The 21,111-nt window shown below is 42.0% G+C and overlaps 1 protein-coding gene across 4 annotated transcripts in view; it reads left to right on the plus strand.

Annotated features, from left to right (window-relative positions):
* The window catches only part of LOC123994805 (AP-2 complex subunit mu), a 51,593-nt gene that overhangs the window by 18,582 nt on the left and 11,900 nt on the right, over positions 1–21,111 (plus strand). For 2 of the 4 annotated variants that reach the window (XM_046297803.1, XM_046297805.1), the window contains exons 3-7: positions 2,317–2,494; positions 2,591–2,678; positions 12,518–12,600; positions 12,868–12,873; positions 13,809–13,944. In XM_046297803.1, the coding sequence (XP_046153759.1) occupies positions 2,317–2,494; positions 2,591–2,678; positions 12,518–12,600; positions 12,868–12,873; positions 13,809–13,944 (491 nt within the window). The remainder of the gene's footprint in view (positions 1–2,316; positions 2,495–2,590; positions 2,679–12,517; positions 12,601–12,867; positions 12,874–13,808; positions 13,945–21,111) is intronic. The other 2 variants (XM_046297804.1, XM_046297806.1) reach the window with 1 other exon arrangement.

The following is a 21,111-nucleotide window of genomic DNA, read 5'->3' on the forward strand; positions in this document are numbered from 1 at the left end:
AATGCATCTCTGTTGCTAGACAGAACCTTAGTGATATCTGTTCTTCCTCACTTCATCTGACCTCTGCCCAAACGGCTCACTCCTCCAACTCACGGCTGTCATGGTGACTGGTACCAGACTTTCTCTTCTCCCAGAAGATCCCTCCCATATGATCCCTGATGGTGAACAATAACATATGTTGACATCATGTAAACGTTATACATTACCCTTTCTCCCTCAGTGACATGAATAAGTATATTTAAATTCTCAGAACCCAACACCGGCTAATGGAAACACTGGTGTGCTTGTATCTCTTCCTAACCCTCTGCCCTGATTCCCATTTTCATTATCCATCTCCTTTCCCTCTTATCTTTGCTGTTTCTCTCCACTCTTTTTGCTGGTACCATTTCTCTCCATGTACATCGTCTTGTCCATTGGCTACCGTAGGAATAGGTAAGATGATATGCTTGCTTGGCAACTGATCATGTCCTGACTGAAAGTGTCTTGCCGGGCCTGCCAGCTGCAGTGACAACCCCCTATTAAAGCCGGGTTTCTTTTTCTCCAGATGTAGGCTACATTCCCCTTTACCGGTTCTTCCGTGCATCTCATGGTCCTTTTTCACTCTCCCCCTCTTTCACGTTCAATCATCTCATATCTTTACTTGCCTAATAGTTACAGTGGGGAGAACAAGTATTTGATACACTGCCAATTTTGCAGGTTTTCCTACTTACAAAGCATGTAGAGGTCTGTCATTTGTATCATAGGTACACTTCAACTGTGAGAGACGGAATCTAAAACAAAAATCACAGTGTATGATTTTTAAGTAATTAATTAATCTCAACCACACTGCACACTGCCCTAACCCATCTGGACAAGAGGAATACCTATGTGAGAATGCTGTTCATCGACTACAGCTCGGCATTCAACACCATAGTACCCTCCAAGCTCGTCATCAAGCTCGAGACCCTGGGTCTCGACCCCGCCCTGTGCAACTGGGTACTGGACTTCCTGACGGGCCGCCCCCAGGTGGTGAGGGTAGGCAACAACATCTCCTCCCCGCTGATCCTCAACACGGGGGCCCCACAAGGGTGCGTTCTGAGCCCTCTCCTGTACTCCCTGTTCACCCACGACTGCGTGGCCACGCACGCCTCCAACTCCATCATCAAGTTTGCGGACGACACAACAGTGGTAGGCTTGATTACCAACAACGACGAGACGGCCTACAGGGAGGAGGTGAGGGCCCTCGGAGTGTGGTGTCAGGAAAATAACCTCACACTCAACGTCAACAAAACTAAGGAGATGATTGTGGACTTCAGGAAACATCAGAGGGAACACCCCCCTATCCACATCGATGGAACAGTAGTGGAGAGGGTTGCAAGTTTTAAGTTCCTCGGCATACACATCACAGACAAACTGAATTGGTCCACTCACACTGACAGCGTCGTGAAGAAGGCGCAGCAGCGCCTCTTCAACCTCAGGAGGCTGAAGAAATTCGGCTTGTCACCAAAAGCACTCACAAACTTCTACAGATGCACAATCGAGAGCATCCTGGCGGGCTGTATCACCACCTGGTACGGCAACTTCTCCGCCCTCAACCGTAAGTCTCTCCAGAGGGTAGTGAGGTCTGCACAACGCATCACCGGGGGCAAACTACCTGCCCTCCAGGACACCTACACCACCCGATGTTACAGGAAGGCCATAAAGATCATCAAGGACATCAACCACCCGAACCACTGCCTGTTCTTCCATTTTCTAATAATTGCGCCAACAGTTGTTGCCTTCTCACCAAGCTGCTTGCCTATTGTCCTGTAGTCCATCCCAGGATTGTGCAGGTCTACAATTTTAGCCCTGATGTCCTTACACAGCTCTCTGGTCTTGGCCATTGTGGAGAGGTTGGAGTCTGTTTGATTGAGTGTGTGGACAGGTACGAGTTCAAACAGGTGCAGTTAATACAGGTAATAAGTGGAGAACAGGAGGGCTTCTTAAAGAAAAACTAACAGGTCTGTGAGAGCTGGAATTCTTACTGGTTGGTAGATGATCAAATACTTATGTCATGCAATTTATTTACTTAAAAATCATACAATGTGATTTTTCTGGATTTTTGTTTTAGATTCTGTCTCTCACAGTTGAAGTGTACCTATGATACAAATTACAGACCTTTACATGCTTTGTAAGTAGGAAAACCTGCAAAATCGGCAGTTTATCAAATACTTGTTCTCCCTACTGTAAATGTCTCTAACACTTTGTTCCTCTTCCGTGTGTGTTTGCTGCTCAAGGTCTAGCTTTTTAATGTCTCTAACAACCCCCTCCCTTTCTTTTCTGTATTTGTGTATCCAGGCGCAACGCGGTGGATGCGTTCCGCGTGAACGTGATCCATGCACGGCAGCAGGTGCGCTCGCCGGTCACCAACATCGCCCGCACCAGTTTCTTCCACGTCAAGCGCTCCAACATCTGGCTGGCGGCGGTCACCAAGCAGAATGTCAACGCCGCCATGGTGTTCGAGTTTCTCTACAAGGTATATTTATTCGTGTTGTATGTATTGGCTGGCGCAATAGAATGTTCTTCCTTGGGGATTAATAAATAACTGTGTATTATTTTATCTCATCTTAAGATGTGCGACGTCATGACAGCCTACTTCGGCAAGATCAGCGAGGAGAACATCAAGAACAACTTTGTGCTGATCTACGAGCTGCTGGATGGTAAAGAAAGCCTTTTCTTTTGCTACTTTTTTAGGATATCGTAAGGAAAGAGCAGAGCTGGTGTGTGTGTGTGTGTGTGTGTGTGTGTGTGTGTGTGTGTGTGTGTGTGTGTGTGTGTGTGTGTGTGTGTGTGTGTGTGTGTGTGTGTGTGTGTGTGTGTGTGTGTGTGTGTGTGTGTGTGTGTGTGTGTGTGTGTGTTAGGGATGAGCATTTGAATTGATTGCCAAATTCAAATAATATTTTTTTTAAATGTGGATATCCCGATAATTGAAATGCATGTTTTAAATATGATATATATACAGTGGGGCAAAAAGTATATAGTCAGCCACCAATTGTGCAACTTCTCCCACTTAAAAATATGAGAGAGGCCTGTATTTTTCATCATAGGTACACTTCAACTATGACAGACAAAATGAGGAAAACAATTCCAGAAAATCACATTGTAGGATTTTTAATGAATTTATTTATTTTGGTGGAAAATAAGTATTTGGTCAATAACAAAAGTTTATCTCAATACTTTGATATATACCCTTTGTTGGCAATGACAGAGGTCAAACGTTTTCTGTAAGTCTTCACAAGGTTTTCACACACTGTTGCTGGTATTTTGGCTCATTCCTCCATGCAGATCTCCTCTAGAGCAGTGATGTTTTGGGGCTGTTGCTGGGCAACACTGACTTTCAACTCCCTCCAAAGATTTTCTATGGGGTTGAGATCTGGAGACTGGCTAGGCCACTCCAGGACCTTGAAATGCTTCTTACGAAGCCACTTCTTCGTTGCCCGGGCGGTGTGTTTGGGATCATTGTCATGCTGAAAGACCCAGCCACGTTTCATCTTCAATGCCCTTGCTGATGGAAGGAGGTTTTCACTCAAAATCTCACGATACATGGCCCCATTCGTTCTTTCCTTTACACGGATCAGTCATCCTGGTCCCCTTGCAGAAAAACAGCCCCAAAGCATGATGTTTCCTCCCCCATGCTTAACAGTAGGGATGGTGTTCTTTGGATGCAACTCAGCATTCTTTGTCCTCCAAAAAAGACGAGTTGAGTTTTTACCAAAAAGTGATATTTTGGTTTCATCTGACCATATTATTTATTTAACCAGGTAGGCAAGTTGAGAACAAGTTCTCATTTACAATTGCGACCTGGCCAAGATGAAGCAAAGCAGCTGGACAGATATGACACAGAGTTACACATGGAGTAAAACATACAGTCAATAATACAGTATAAACAAGTCTATATACAATGTGAGCAAATGAGGTGAGAAGGGAGGGAAAGGCAAAAAAGGCCATGGTGGCAAAGTAAATACAATATAGCAAGTAAAACACTGGAATGGTAGTTTTGCAATGGAAGAATGTGCAAAGTAGAAATAAAAAAATAATGGGGTGCAAAGGAGCAAAATAAATAAATTAAATACAGTTGGGAAAGAGGTAGTTGTTTGGGCTAAATTATAGGTGGGCTATGTACAGGTGCAGTAATCTGTGAGCTGCTCTGACAGTTGGTGCTTAAAGCTAGTGAGGGAGCTAAGTGTTTCCAGTTTCAGAGGATTTTGTAGTTCGTTCCAGTCATTGGCAGCAGAGAACTGGAAGGAGAGGCGGCCAAAGACAGAATTGGTTTTGGGGGTGACTAGAGAGATATACCTGCTGGAGCGAGTGCTACAGGTGGGAGATGCTATGGTGACCAGCGAGCTGAGATAAGGGGGGACTTTACCTAGCAGGGTCTTGTAGATTACATGGAGCCAGTGGGTTTGGCGACGAGTATGAAGCGAGGGCCAGCCAACGAGAGCGTACAGGTCACAATGGTGGCTAGTATATTTTGGGCTTTGGTGACAAAATGGATTGCACTGTGATAGACTGCATCCAATTTGTTGAGTAGGGTATTGGAGGCTATTTTGTAAATGACATCGCCAAAGTCGAGGATTGGTAGGATGGTCAGTTTTACAAGGGTATGTTTGGCAGCATGAGTGAAGGATGCTTTGTTGCGAAATAAGAAGCCAATTCTAGATTTAACTTTGGATTGGCGATGTTTGATATGGGTCTTGAAGGAGAGTTTACAGTCTAACCAGACACCTAAGTATTTGTAGTTGTCCACGTATTCTAAGTCAGAGCCGTCCAGAGTAGTGATGTTGGACAGGCGGGTAGGTGCTGGTAGCGATCGGTTGAAGAGCATGCATTTAGTTTTTCTTGTATTTAAGAGCAATTGGAGACCACGGAAGGAGAGTTGTATGGCATTGAAGCTTGCCTGGAGGGTTGTTAACACCGTGTCCAAAGAAGGGCCGGAAGTATACAGAATGGTGTCGTCTGCGTATAGGTGTATCAGAGATGCACCAGCAGCAAGAGCGACCTCATTGATGTATACAGAGAAGAGAGTCGGTCCAAGAATTGAACACTGTGGCACCCCCATAGACTGCCAGAGGTCCGGACAGCAGACCCTCCGATTTGACACACTGAACTCTATCAGAGAAGTAGTTGGTGAACCAGGCGAGGCAATCATTTGAGAAACCAAGGCTGTTGAGTCTGCCTATGAGGATGTGGTGATTGACAGAGTCGAAAGCCTTGGCCAGATCAATGAATACGGCTGCACAGTAATGTTTCTTATCGATGGCGGTTAAGATATCGTTTAGGACTTTGAGCGTGGCTGAGGTGCACCCATGACCAGCTCTGAAACCAGATTGCATAGCAGAGAAGGTATGGTGAGATTCGAAATGGTCGGTAATCTGTTTGTTGACTTGGCTTTCGAAGACCTTAGAAAGGCATGGTAGGATAGATATAGGTCTGTAGCAGTTTGGGTCAAGAGTGTCCCCCCCTTTGAAGAGGGGGATGACCGCAGCTGCTTTCCAATCTTTGGGAATCTCAGACGACACGAAAGAGAGGTTGAATAGGCTAGTAATAGGGGTGGCAACAATTTCGGCAGATAATTTTAGAAAGAAAGGGTCCAGATTGTCTAGCCCGGCTGATTTGTAGGGGTCCAGATTTTGCAGCTCTTTCAGAACATCAGCTGAATGGATTTGGGAGAAGGACAAATGGAAGGCTTGGGCGAGTTGCTGTTGGGGGTGCAATGCTGTTGACCGGGGTAGGAGTAGCCAGGTGGAAAGCATGGCCAGTCGTAGAAAAATGCTTATTGAAATTCTCAATTATGGTGGATTTATCAGTGGTGACGGTGTTTCCTATCTTCAGTGCAGTGGGCAGCTGGGAGGAGGTGTTCTTATTCTCCATGGACTTTACAGTGTCCCAGAACTTTTTTGAGTCAGTGTTGCAGGAAGCAAATTTCTGCTTGAAAAAGCTAGCCTTGGCTTTTCTAACTGCCTGTGTATAATGGTTTCTAGCTTCCCTGAACAGCTGCATATCACGTGGGGCTGTTCAATGCTAATGCAGAACGCCATAGGATGTTTTTGTGTTGGTTAAGGGCAGTCAGGTCTGGGGAGAACCAGGGGCTATATCTGTTCCTGGTTCAAAATTTCTTGAATGGGGCATGTTTTATATAAGATGGTTAGGAAAGCATTTAAAAAAAGATATCCAGGCATCCTCTACTGACGGGATGAGATCAATATCCTTCCAGGATACCCCGGCCAGGTCGATTAGAAAGGCCTGCTCGCTGAAGTGTTTCAGGGAGCGTTTTACAGTGATGAGTGGAGGTCGTTTGACCGCTGACCCATTACGGATGCAGGTGATGAGGCAGTGATCGCTGAGATCTTGGTTGAAGACAGCAGAGGTGTATTTAGAGGGGAAGTTGGTTAGGATGATATCTATGAGGGTGCCTGTGTTTAAGGCTTTGGGGAGGTACCTGGTAGGTTCATTGATAATTTGTGTGAGATTGAGGGCATCCAGTTTAGATTGTAGGATGGCTGTGGTGTTAAGCATGTTCCAGTTTAGGTCGCCTAGCAGCACGAGCTTTCAAGATAGATGGGGGGCAATCAGTTCACAAATGGTGTCCAGAGCACAGCTGGGGGCAGAGGGTGGTCTATAGCAGGTGGCAACGGTGAGAGACTTGTTTTTAGAGAGGTGGATTTTTAAAAGTAGAAGATCAAATTGTTTGGGTACAGACCTGGATAGTAGGACAGAACTCTGCAGGCTATCTTTGCATTAGATTGCAACACCGCCCCCTTTTGGCAGTTCTATCTTGTCTGAAAATGTTGTAGTTTTGAATTAACATTTCTGAATTTTTGGTGGTCTTCCTAAGCCAGTATTCAGACACAGCTAGAACATCCGGGTTGGCAGAGTGTGCTAAAGCAGTGAATAGAACAAACTTAGGGAGGAGGCTTCTAATGTTAACATTCATAAAACCAAGGCTATTACGGTTACAGAAGTCGTCAAAAGAGAGCGCCTGCGGAATAGGAGTGGAGCTAGGCACTGCAGGGCCTGGATTCACCTCTACATCGCCAGAGGAACATAGGAGGAGTAGAATAAGGGTGCGGCTAAAAGCAATAAGAATTGGTCGTCTAGAACGTCTGGAACAGAGAGTAAAAGGAGGTTTCTGGGGGCGATAAAATGGCATCAAGGTATAATGTACAGAAAAGGTATGGTAGGATGTGAATACAGTGGAGGTAAACCTAGGTATTTAGTGATGAAGAGAGAGATATTGTCTCTAGAAACATCATTGAAACCAGGAGATGTCATTGCATGTGTGGGTGGTGGAACTAATAGGTTGGATAAGGTATAGTGAGCAGGACTAGAGGCTCTACAGTGAAATAAGCCAATAAACACTAACCAGAACAGCAATGGACAAGACATATTGACATTAAGGAGAGGCATGCTTAGTCGAGTGATCAAAAGGGTCCAGTGATTGGAGAGGTTGGTTGGGGGGTCACAGGCCATCGGTAGCAAGCTAGCATAGGATGGAGGTCTGTTGTTAGCCACCTCTTGCGTTCCGTCAGTAGATTAGTGGGGTTCCGTGTGGTAGAGGGGATTAATCCAAATCACACAACAACAAAAATAAAAACAATAGGTATAGGTATAAAAACAATAGGTATAGGTAATAGGTATAGTTATAGAGGCCCAAGAAGAAAACATAATAATAAAAATAAATAAAACATAATAATAATAAAAATAAATAAAATAATAATAAAAATAAATAAAAATAAATAAAACATAATAATAATAAAAATAAATAAATTGTCCGGTTGTCTATTCAGATAGCAGCCGGTAAGACAGCTAACGGTTAGCAGGCCGCAGATGGGCGTTCAGGTCACGTCGCGACGGAGGAGCAGTCCAGTTGTGAAGGCCCGGTGGGGCTCCGCGTAGGCAGTAAAACGGGTCCGGATAGGTGACTGCAGCCCAGGAGTGATTGATGGAACTCAGGAGTGATTGACGGAGCTGGCTAGCTCCAGAATAATTGATGTTTGCTCCGGAATCGACGAAAGCCGATAGTCACACGGATAGCAGCTAGCTAGCTGTGAGATCCGGGTATGAATGTCCAGAGAGCAGTTGAAATCCAGGGACATGGAGAGAGAAATTGGTCCGGTATGTTCCGTTCCGAGCCACGCCATACAAAACTGGCGATAGATTTTCGAGCTAAAGGATAGCTGATGACCACAAGCCGTGGTTAGCGGAGTACTAACAATTTGCCAGTAAAGAAGCTAACTAGCTTCTGAACTAGCTTCTGAACTAGCTTCTGAACTAGCTTCTGAACTAGCTTCTGAACTAGCTTCTGAACTAGCTTCTTGGAGGATTAAATTGGTGAGGCGGGTTGCAGGAGAGTGTTTTGAAAATGAAATGTATGTGAAAAAAGTTGTAAATATATATATATATATATATATATATACAGGACACGACAAGACGAGGACAAAAGACGTCTGAACTGCTATGCCATCTTGATCTCTCATATGACATTCTCCCAATCTTCTTCTGGATCATCCAAATGCTCTCTAGCAAACTTCAGATGGGCCTGGACATGTACTGGCTTAAGCAGGGGGACACGTCTGGCACTGCAGGATTTGAGTCCCTGGCGGCGTAGTGTGTTACTGATGGTAGGCTTTGTTACTTTGGTCCCAGCTCTCTGCAGGTCATTCACTAGGTCCCCCCGTGTGGTTCTGGGATTTTTGCTCACCGTTCTTGTAATCATTTTAACCCCAAGGGGTGAGATCTTGCGTGGAGCCCCAGATCGAGGGAGATTATAAGTGGTCTTGTATGTTTTCCATTTCCTAATAATTGCTCCCACAGTTGATTTCTTCAAACCCAGCTGCTTACCTATTGCAGATTCAGTCTTCTCAGCCTGGTGCAGGTCTACAATTTTGTTTCTGGTGTCCTTTGACAGCTCTTTGGTCTTGGCCATAGTGGAGTTTGGAGTGTGACTGTTTGAGGTTGTGGACAGGTGTCTTTTATACTGATAACAAGTGCCATTAATACAGGTAACGAGTGGAGGACAGAGGAGCCTCTTAAAGAAGAAATTACAGGTCTGTGAGAGCCAGAAATCTTGCTTGTTTGTAGGTGACCAAATACTTATTTTCCACCATAATTTGCAAATAAATAAATTAAAAATCCTACAATGTGATTTTCTGGATTTTTCCCCCCTCATTTAGTCTGTCATAGTTGAAGTGTACCTATGATGAAAATTACAGGCCTCTCTCATCTTTTTAAGTGGGAGTACTTGCACAATTGGTGGCTGACTAAATACTTTTTTTGCCCCACTGTATTTTCTTACTTCAATGGGGGCGCTACTCAGGAAAGAGCCGGTGTACTCTGCTTGTTGTTTTTAGCAGAAGGGTGGGAGAGGGCCAGGGGCCAGTGTGTGAGATGGAGGACACGTATTGCAGCGATAGGTTATCTATCATCTCATCTGGTAGTGTCTTGTCTTGACAACATCACATCGATGTAAAGACGCCAGCTAGCTAGCCAGCAAGGCTAATTGAGGCTATTTTGCAGCGCTCTTCGTCCTTGTCTACAAAAACAGCCTTACCTGTTGGTTGATCATTGTAGCCTGCTCCTTCTCATTTAGCCAACTTCATTCCATAATTGTAATTTCATTTTGAATTGATTTAGAAATCTACCACTTTATTTGCGACACATGGAGCCTCTGAATGTAGTGCTGCTTTGATTGCCCGACCAATAGCAAGTTACAAAGTGTGTAGGCTACCGGTATGTCTTTTTTTATAGGGTGCACTCATAAAAAGTGTAATAGAAATATTTTTTACTAACATTTCGATTGTCATGGTCTATCCTTATATATGTAGCAATTAGGGCTGCCCCGACATAAAAAAGTGATGTCCTTTCGATCAATCAATTGGTTGACATTTTTAATCGTGATACCTCATGATACCTCCTATGCGTTTTAATCAAATCGACTATATTCACTGAGCTTGCCTTGTGCTTTTAAGCACACACTTAGATTGAATTATTAAGACACATAAATGACTAGTGGGAGTCGACCAGCAATTGATTTGATTGAGCTGGGCCAGGCTCAGACTTTATGATGTTAAAAGAAAAGTAACTGCTCGAGACAGTGACCTCCTTGAACATCCGTTGTCAATTTATCCAATCAGTTATGGTTTTCTTGCACAAACCGTGAGCAACACCTGTCAAACGCAGACATTTCTCAAAACACGGGGATGTCGAGTCGCATGAGACTAATATTATCAGAGGACATTGGCGTTCACTAACAAACAGTAGGTTATTCTGGCTGGAATTGTTACTCTCCTGACATGTAAAAATGGCTGATATGGCAGTTTCGGATGGAACAAAAATTACAGTTGAGGTGTTTTGTGCTTTGTGCTGTGCACATAATTACATTACCCGACCTCCCCCATTTAAAACGAATCCTGTCCAAGTAGGGCATAATTGAGCCTGATCTATAGCCAGAGCCGGTCTTTGCCCTTCTGCCGCCATAGGCAAGACCAAAAAATGCTGCCTCCCGCAATACTAAAATAGTCCCAGTAAGCAAAATGACGTTGAAAAGAGCTCTTAAATACGTATTGTCCAGACAGTGAAGTTAGATTATTTTTTTTTCTGAAAGAAAGATCAAACAGTGTTCTGTATGTTAAAAATATATATTTTACAGGACGCTGAAAAACACGTTTTTTCTCGGACGTTGATATCAGGTTCATTTTTGGTTCCTTTGTGGTTATACAAGGCTGCTATACTAAGGTCTACTAATGATAATGACATGGTTGTTAAACAAGGCTGCTATACTAAGGTCTACTAATGATAATGACATTACCTACAGATCCATGGTTGTTATACAAGGCTTCTATACTAAGGTCTACTAATGATAATGACATTACCTACAGATCCATGGTTGTTATACAAGGCTGTTATACTAAAGTCTACTAATGATATTGACATTACCTACAGCTCCATGGTTGTTATACAAGGCTGTTATACTAAGGTCTACTAATGATATTGACATTACCTACAGCTCCATGGTTGTTATACAAGGATGCTATACCAAGGTCTACTAATGATAATGACATGGTTGTTATACAAGGCTGCTATACTAAGGTCTACTAATGATAATGACATGGTGGTTATACAAGGCTGCTATACTAAGGTCTACTAATGATAATGACATGGTTGTTATACAAGGCTGCTATACTAAGGTCTACTAATGATAATGACATGGTTGTTATACAAGGCTGCTATACTAAGGTCTACTAATGATAATGACATTACCTACAGCGACCACTATCCAATGAGGTAGACAGCGCATTTTGTTATAATCTAATCTTTATTAGTGTCGCACCATTATTCTTATGTAATATAACCAAATACAATTTCAGTAGCACGTCTTAGACTGGTGGACTGTGTCATCCCCATGACCTCCACAATGGGTCAGTCCACTCAGTGCGAATCAGACTGGTGTCTTGTACACCATTATTTTATTTTTTGCTACTGCTCGACTAAAGAAATCTCGCTCGACCAACAGCCTATCGAGCAAACAATCGACTAGTTGGCTAAATGGGGTCAGCCCTTGTAGCAATATCACATAGATCATTTCATTTTGGACAGTCTTTTCATTGAAAAAATAGTCTTTTTCCCCCCCAAAAAGTAATTGAATACTAAAATCCGTTCAGATATTAGAATAGTTTAATAACTGTGCCCATCCCTAGTGTGTGTGGTCTCATTTACAGCATGTTATTTCCCCAATCGTTTTACAACAACCTAATAAACTTTACAGGAATTCCACACAATCGTCATGCCACATCTTGAAGTGGTTCTCTCGTGCTGCGGTCAGCCTTTCTGCTGTGCTGTTGTTTTTTTAGGTTTAGATTTTTGTGACTTTTAAGCAAGAAAATCTCAACCTAAAGAAAATATAGCGCCGGCAGATGTCGAGGTGTGCTGTGTGACGGTGACAGACATTGCAGACTTGCTAATATCCACTCAAGATATTGGTGATATTATTATGATTGCTTTTCTTTTCAAAAATGACTTTTTACATTTTTTAAAAATAAATGTTTTATACAGATAGTGACATTGAAGTATAGTGGTGAAAGGTGGAGAGGTTGTGTCTAAGGCAGTTGGCCAGATTTAAAACTTATGCCCTGCCTGTGCATGTGTGCCAGAAGCTGCGCCATTACCCCTAGACCAGCTAGGCCACATATTCATTTTCTTTAGGTGAATAGCAATATACAGAAAATGTAGCAGTGGAAATGTTTTAAAAACATACAAGTACAACTTTCTTCTGATCTATGATGTTTGGGAAAGACAATATTGTTTTTTTACTTCATGAGAGTAACGGTTGGAAACAACCCCTCTCCTGCAACCATTTCCCAGATCGTCACTCATGTTCAACACGGTCTCTGAATTTACCTGGTCAAATAAGGGTTACATAAAATATGGTGTTTCTTTGTGAGCCCATCTGGTGAGCTCATAGCAGAAGTGTGTGGTCTCACGGTCCCCTTGTCCCTTGTAGAGATCCTGGACTTTGGCTACCCCCAGAACTCGGAGACTGGCGCACTGAAGACCTTCATCACTCAAACGGGCATCAAGAGCCAGGTGGGCACCATGATCATTATTTTAAGTTATCTCTCATCCAGTTTGGACTGTGTGGTAGTCACACTGTAGTATACCTTTTCAGCTGTTGATGTTGGGTATGAGGGATGGCTTCGGTCAGAGCTGATGACAGTGATGAATTCGATGTAGACTTGTGTAATGTATTTTTCTCTTGCTGGCTCGCTTTCTGTGTGTGTCTCTGTCTCTCCGTGTCTGTCTGTCTTTGTGCTACGTGGCTGCCGTTTATCCCTTGGTCATTTCATTCTCCAGCACCATGTGAGTACTCTCCCTTTTGATTGGTTGTTTAAAGGCAGACTCGGCTGTTTAACAACTTGCACAGAGGGGTGACTGTCTCCTTACGGATATATGACCAACATATTGCAGAGTCCAACTTTACAGAATGAGTTGTCGTTAGAATTACCCAGGTGAAAAGTGTTAACAGGCATAACAATCTGGCATGGGGCGACAGGAAGCCTAATGGTTAGATCGTTGGGCCAGTAACCGAAAGGTTGCTGGATTGAATCCCCAAGCTGACACGGTGAACATTTGTCGTTCTGCGCCTGAAGAAGGCCGATAACCCACTGTTCCCCGGTAGGTCGTCATTGTAAATAAGAGAATAAGAATAAGAATTTGTTCTGACTTGCCTGGTAAAAAAAAAAAAAAATGACATTCTCATTTTCTCTCTCCCCGATCTCTGTCCCTACTTTTCTTCCTCACTGTCCTTTTACCCGCTTCTCTTTTTCTCCATCACTCCTCTCTCTTTCCTCCTCCTTGTCCTCTCTCTGTCAATCCCTCTTCTCTCTTTCCTCCTCCTTGTCCTCTGTCAATCCCTCCTATCTCTTTCCTCCTCCTTGTCCTCTCTGTAAATCCCTTGTTTCTCTACTCCTCCCTGTCCTTTCCCTCTCTGTCCATCCCTCTTTCCTCCTCCTTGTCCTCTCTCTGTCAATCCCTCCTCTCTCTTTCCTCCTCCTTGTCCTCTGTCCATCCCTTTTCTCTACTCCTCCCTGTCCTTTTCCTCTGTCCATCCCTCTTCTCTCTTTCCTCCCTTGTCCTCTCTCTGTAAATCCCCTTTCTCTACTCCTCCCTGTCCTTTTCCTCTCTGTCCATCCCTCCTTTTTCCTCTCTTTATCAACCACTTGTTTCTCTCTCCTACCTGTCCTTTTCCTCCATCTCTGTCTATCCCTCCCTTTTCTCCCCCTCTCTGTCTCCAGTCCAAGGAGGAGCAGTCTCAGATCACCAGTCAGGTGACTGGGCAGATCGGCTGGCGTCGCGAGGGCATCAAGTACCGTCGCAACGAGCTCTTCCTGGATGTGCTGGAGAGCGTCAACCTGCTGATGTCCCCACAAGGTAAAACCGATGTGTGTGTTTTGCAGCAAGGACTTTGTAACACTGCTGTACTGAAACAAATCAACTAAGACAAATGTACACTGGACTCGAGTCTCGGGCCTTGCTTGAATTAATACATTCTATTGGACATGTTTAAAATGCATATAGAGGTGACTAATTCATGTGAGGACAACAATACATAAAAATGATAGAGAATTTAAAAAACAATTAAGTCTTCCAACTTATTTCCATATTGGTCCTCATTATCACGTGGGCAGCAAGAATGGACCATTTGGGCAAGACTGGCTGTGCATTGGGCACTTCAAAAGCACTTCACATTCGATACTTTTGGAAAATACATACAACAGTGATCTACAAAACATAATTTTTTTTTGTTCTGGCTCTGTATGTTAGCACTTTGGATATGAAATGGTATAATGACAGACTAGTTGAAGTGCAGACAGTCAGCATTAATTGGAGGGTATTTTCATCCATATTGGGTAAACTGTTTAAATTACAATATTTAAAAAAACGTTTTTACATAGGCCCCGTTTTTAGGGACCAAACGTATTTGGACAAATTCACTTATGTGTATTAAAGTAGTCAAGTATAGTTTTGGCCCATATTCATAGCATGCAATGATTACATCAAGCTTGTAACTCTACAAACTGTTGTCTGCATTTGCTGTTTGTTTTGGTTGTTTCAGATGATTTTGTGCCCAATAGAAATGAATGATAAATAATGTACAGATGAAGTCGGAAGTTTACATACACCTTAACCAAATACATTTAAACTCACTTTTTCACAATTCCTGACATTTAATCCTAGTAAAAATTCCCTGTTTTAGGTCAGTTAGGATCACCACTTTATTTTAAGAATGTGAAATGTCAGAATAATAGTGGAGTGATTTATTTCAGCTTTTATTTCTTACATCACATTCCCAGTGGGTCAGACGTTTACATGCACTCAATTAGTATTTGGATGCATTGCCTTAACCTGTTAAGACTCTAGGGGCAGTATTTCATTTTTGGATAAAAAGACGTGCCCGTTTTAAGCGCAATATTTTGTCACGAAGACACTCTGACGTTTCCAGAACTGCAAAGATTTTCACTGTGAGTGCCTTCGAACTAAAGCTACAGGCAAAACCAAGATGTTTGAGCGACCAGGAAATGAACAGGAGTTTTGAGGGTACGTTTTCCATGATCGCCTTATATGGCTGTGAATGCGACAGGAATGAACGGACACTTTCTAGCGTTTCCCCAAGGTGTCTGCAGCATTGTGACGTATTTGTAGGCATATCATTGGAAGATTGACCATAAGAGACTACAATTGCCAAGTGTCCCGCACGGTGTCTGCGTGGAAATTTGTGCGCAAAAGTCACCTACCAGTATTTTTCCATCCGAATCAGAGAAGAATGCAGGCTTCTAGGACTGGCATTTCAATGAAGAGATATATGACAAAACACCTTGAGGATTGATTCAAACAACGTTTTCCATGTTTCAGTCGATATTATGGAGTTAATTCGGAAAAAAGTTTGACGTGTAGGTGACTGAATTTTCGGTTAGTTTCGGTAGCCAAATGCATAGTAACAAAACGGAACGTTGTGTCCTACACAAGAATCTTTCAGGAAAAACTGGACATCTGCTATGTAACTGAGAGTCTCCTCATTGAAACATCTGAAGTTCTTCAAAGGTAAATTATTTTATTTGATCCCTTTGCTGGTTTTTGTGAATATGTTGCGTGCTAAATGCTAACGCTAAATGCTAAGCTAGCTATCACCACTCTTACACAAACTATTGATTTTCTCTGGTTCTAAAGCATATTTTGAAAATCTGAGACGACAGGATTGTTAAGAAAAGGATAAGCTTGAGAGCAGGCATATTTATTTCATTTCATTTGCGATTTTTAGAAATCGCTAACGTTGCGTTATGGTAATGAGCTTGAGGCTGTAGTCACGATCCCGCATGCGGGATGGGGCGGACTATGAGGTTAAACAATTTAAACTTGGGTCAAACGTTTTGGGTAGCCTTCCACAAGCTTCCCACAATAAGTTGGGCGAATTTTGGCCCATTCCTCCTGACAGAGCTGATGTAACTGAGTCAGGTTTGTAGGCCTCCTTGCTGCTCGCACACACTTTTTCATTTTTGCCCACAAATTTTCTAAATTTTCTAAGGGATTGAGGTCAGGGCTTTGTGATGGCCACTCCAATAACTTTGGAAGTATGCTTGGGATCATTGTCCATTTGGAAGACCCATTTGCGACCAAGATGTCTTGATGTTTCTTGCTGAGCGGCCTTTCAGGTTATGTCAATATAGGACTCGTTTTACTGTGGATATAGATACTTTTGTACCTGTTTCCTCCAGCATCTCCACAAGGTCCTTTGCTGTTGTTCTGGGATTGATTAGCACTTTTCGCACCAAAGTACGTTCATCTCTAGGAGACAGAACACGTCTCCTTCCTAAGCGGTATGACGGCTGCGTGGTCCCATGGTATTTATACTTGTGTACTATTGTTTGTACAGATGAATGTGGTACCTTCAGGCATTTGGAAATTGCTCTCAAGGATGAACCAGACTTGTGGAGGTCTACAATGTTTTTTCTGGGATCTTGGCTGATTTCTTTGATTTTCCCAAGAAAAGAGACCTTGAAATACATCCACAGGTATACCTCCAATTGACTCAAATTATGTCAATTAGCCTATCAGAAGCTTCGAAAGCCATGACATCATTTTCTGGAATTTTCCAAGCTGTTTTAAAGGCACAGTCATCTTAATGTATGTAAACTTCTGACCCACTGGAATTATAAGTGAAATAATCTGTCTGTAAACAATTGTTGGAAAAATTACTTGTGTCATGCACAAAGAAGATATCCTAACCGACTTGCCAAAACTATAGTTTGTTAACGGTAGCGTCTCACCTCGCCAATAGCCAGTGACAGTGCAGGGCGCCAATTTTTATTTTTATTTTATTTATTTTTTTATTTCACCTTTATTTAACCAGGTAGGCTAGTTGAGAACAGGTTCTCATTTGCAACTGCGACCTGGCCAGGATAAAGCATAGCAGTGTGAACAGACAACACAGAGTTACACATGGAGTAAACAATTAACAAGTCAATAACACAGAGAAAAAAGGGGAGTCTATATACAATGTGTGCAAAAGGCATGAGGAGGTAGGCGAATAATTACAATATTGCAGATTAACACTGGAGTGATAAATGATCATGTACAGGTAGAGATATTGGTGTGCAAAAGAGCAGAAAAGTAAATAAATAAAAACTGTGGGGATGAGGTAGGTGAAAATGGGTGTGCTATTTACCAATAGATTATGTACAGCTGCAGTGATCGGTTAGCTGCTCAGCTAGCTGATGTTTGAAGTTGGTGAGGGAGATAAAAGTCTCTAACTTCAGCGATTTTTGCAATTCGTTCCAGTCACAGGCAGCAGAGTACTGGAACGAAAGGCGGCCGAATGAGGTGTCAAAACAACAAATCTCATAATTAAGATTCCTCAAGCATGCAAGTATTTTACACCATTTTAAAGATAAACTTCTCGTTAATCCAGCCACAGTGTCTGATTTCAAAAAGGCTTTACGGCAAAAGCACACCAAAGGATTATGTTAGGTAAGCACCAAGTCACAGAAAAACACAGCCATTTTTCCAGTCAAGGAGGTTACAAAAAGCAGAAATATAGATAAAATTAATCACTAACCTTTGATGATCATCATCAGATGACACTCATAGGACTTCATGTTACACAATAATGTATGTTTTGTTCGATAAAGTTAATATTTATATCAAAAAATTTGAGTTACTTTGGCGTGTTATGTTCAGTAGTTCCACATCAATTTACAGAAATACTCATCATAAATATTGATGAAAATACAAGTGTTATGCATGGAACTTTAGATAAACATCTCCTTAAAGCAACCGCTGTGTCAGAATTAAAAAAAGGTTTACCGAAAATGCACACCATGCAATAATCTGAGTACAGCGCTCAGACAACAAAACAGCCATACAGATATCCGCCATGTTGTGCAGTCAACAGAAGTCAGAAATAGCATTAGAAATATTCACTTACCTTTGATGATCTTCATCAGAATGCACTCCCACCAGGAGTCCCAGTTCCACAATAAATGTTTGATAAAGTGCATTTATTTCCAAATACCTCCTTTTTTTGTTTGCGCGTTTAGTACACAATCCAAACTCAAGTCCAAGCGAAAGTTCAGACAAAGTTATATTACAGTTCGTAGAAACATGTCAAACGATGTATAGAATCAATCTTTAGTATGTTTTTATCATAAATCTTCAATAATGTTCCAACTGGAGAATTAATTTGTCTGTAGAATTGCAATGGAACGCAAGCTACCTCTCACGTGAACGCCGCGTGGTCAGCTCATGGCACTCTGGCAGACCTCTGACTCATTCAGCTCTCATTCCCCCTTCCTTCTCAGTAGAAGCATCAAACAAGGTTCTAAAGACTGTTGACATCTAGTGGAAGCCTTAGGAAGTGCAATATGACCCTATATACACTGTATATTCGATAGGCAATGACTTGAAAAACTACAAACCTCAGATTTCCCACTTCCTGGTTGGATTGTTTTCTCAGGTTTTTGCCTGCCAAATGAGTTCTGTTATACTCAGACATCATTCAAACAGTTTTAGAAACTTCAGTGTTTTCTATTCAAATCTACTAATTCTATTCATATTCTAGCTTTTATGGCTGAGTAGCAGGCAGTTTACTCTGGGCACCTTTTTTATTACAGCTACTTACCGTAATTTCCGGACTATAAGCCACTACTTTTTTCCCACGCTTTGAACCTCGCGGTTTAAACAATGACGTGGCTAATTTATGGATTTTTCCCGCTTTCACAAGATTCATGCCGCCAAAAAACGATATAATGTGACGTAAATCGAGCGCGCTCAAACTTCCCATCATTCTGATTACGGTAGTCATTTTGTCACCCTCATCATGGCAAAGACACGGACAGCGTGGAGCATTGTCAAAAACATCCACTATCATCAACGTGTTTCGAAAGGCTGGACTGCTGCGTGTTGAAGAGGGCAGCGATCCAACATCGGATGAAGCAATTCTGAGGCTATTCAACTCCGACACCGAAGGAGATGACTTCAGTGGTTTCAGTGCACAGGAGGAGGAAGATAGTGACCAATTACTTTCTTGGTAGGCTACTGTTTAATTTTTGTTACAAGCCGTGTTTCATTTAAAGGCTGTGTAAAGTTTATTTGTTTCAATGTACCGGTAGGCACCTGCGGTTTATAGACGTGCGGCTTATTTATGTAAAAAATACATATTGTTTTATAATTCAGTGAGTGCGGTTTATATTCAGGTGCGCTTAATAGTCCAGCAATTACGGTAATACTGCCCCCCAGTCCCAAAGAAGTTAACAAGGAACTTGTGGAGTGGTTGAAAAGCTAGTTTTAAAGATTCCAACCTAAGTGTATGTAAACTTCCGACTGTATTTTCATTTTGGAGTTACTTTTATTGTAAATAAGAATGTTTCTAAACACTTTTACATTAATGTGGACGCTACCATGATGACTGATAGTCCTGAATGAATTGTGAATAGAGAGGAGTGAGAAAGTTAGACTTAAAAATATCATACCCCCAAGACATGCTAAGCTCTCACCATTACAATAACATAACAGGTTAGCATTTTTTTTGTGGGGGGGGTGATATTTCTGCGTCTTTCTCACTCATTATTCACTATGTGCAAAGGCTTTCATCAGAAGAAGAGGAATCGTCAGACCAAAATGCAGCGGGATACATGTTCATCTTTATTGTAAGGAACTGAACAATGAATACAAAAATAATAATATAATATAATAACAAAAGGAAAACCCGAAACAGTCCCTGCAAGGTGAAACAAACACTAAACAGGAATACAACTACCCACAACTAAAAGTGGAAAAACAGGCTACCTAAGTATGATTCCCAATCAGAGACAACGATAGACAGCTGTCCCTGATTGAGAACCATACCCGGCCGAAATAAAAAACCTAGACATACAAACATAGAATGCCCACCCAAATCACACCCTGACCAAAGGGTGTGACAGGGCGTGACACTATGTTAGCATCCACATTTAATGTAGAAGTGTTTAGAAACACATTCTATTCTTATTTACAATAAAAGGGACTCGGAAATGACAAAATACATTATTTACTGTTCATTTGTATTGTGCACAAAAATCGAAACAAGTTTGTAGAGTCACAATCTTGATGTAATTGTTGCGTGCTAGGAATATGGAACCAAATACTACACTTTTTGACTACTTTAATACACATAAGTGAATTTGTCCCAATACTTTCAGTCCCCTAAAATGGGGGGGAATATGTACTAAAAGTGCTGTAATTTCTAAACGGTTCCCCCGAAATGGATGAAAATGACAGTTTGCATGTTAACCTCATAGTCATTGTAATGTTTCAAATTCATAGTGCTGGAGTACAGAGCCAAAACAACAAAGTATGTGTCACTGTCCAATACTTTTGGAGCTCACTATATATGCACAATCTACAATCACCAAGACTAGATAAGGTCAGTGATCCAATGATCTATCATGATCTCACATTACAAAGACTAGGCTACTAGGCTTTACAGTTGCGGCCAAATATATTATCAACCTTGCACTTTTTGTAAAAATGTCCCAAATTCTTCTAAAATAAGTTGGAAATGGAAAAACACTTTTGGTCTCCACACCATGTTATTGGATTTTCAGCATTGCAGAACCAAATGCATTTTTGTAAACTCAGTTTAGAAAATAAAGACAAATGGCATGGACAAAATTAGTAGCACCCCGGAGCTTGTTGCACAGCCTTTGGCCAAGATTACTGCAGACAAATGCTTCAATGAGCTTGCTGTACCCTTCTGCTATCAATTTGGCAGCAACAAACTGCTCTAATTCTTTTTTGAGAGGTGCCCTCCACCAGATCTCACCATAGGTTTTGGATGTGATTTGAACCATTCCTGGCTGCTTTTTGATATGTGTCCTGCTGGAAGTCCCACAACCTTCGATCGAGACCCAGTTTCTGGACACTGGTTTGAACATTGGACTCCAAAACACCTTGATAATCTGCTGATTTCATGATGTCTTGCACACATTCAAGACCCCCAGTACCAGAGGCAGCATAGCAACCCCAGGATTAAAAGAGTAGACTTAAAGGTGCTACACCTAAGAT

Source organism: Oncorhynchus gorbuscha, linkage group LG14, assembly GCF_021184085.1.
Source record: "Oncorhynchus gorbuscha isolate QuinsamMale2020 ecotype Even-year linkage group LG14, OgorEven_v1.0, whole genome shotgun sequence".
NCBI lineage: Eukaryota > Metazoa > Chordata > Actinopteri > Salmoniformes > Salmonidae > Oncorhynchus > Oncorhynchus gorbuscha.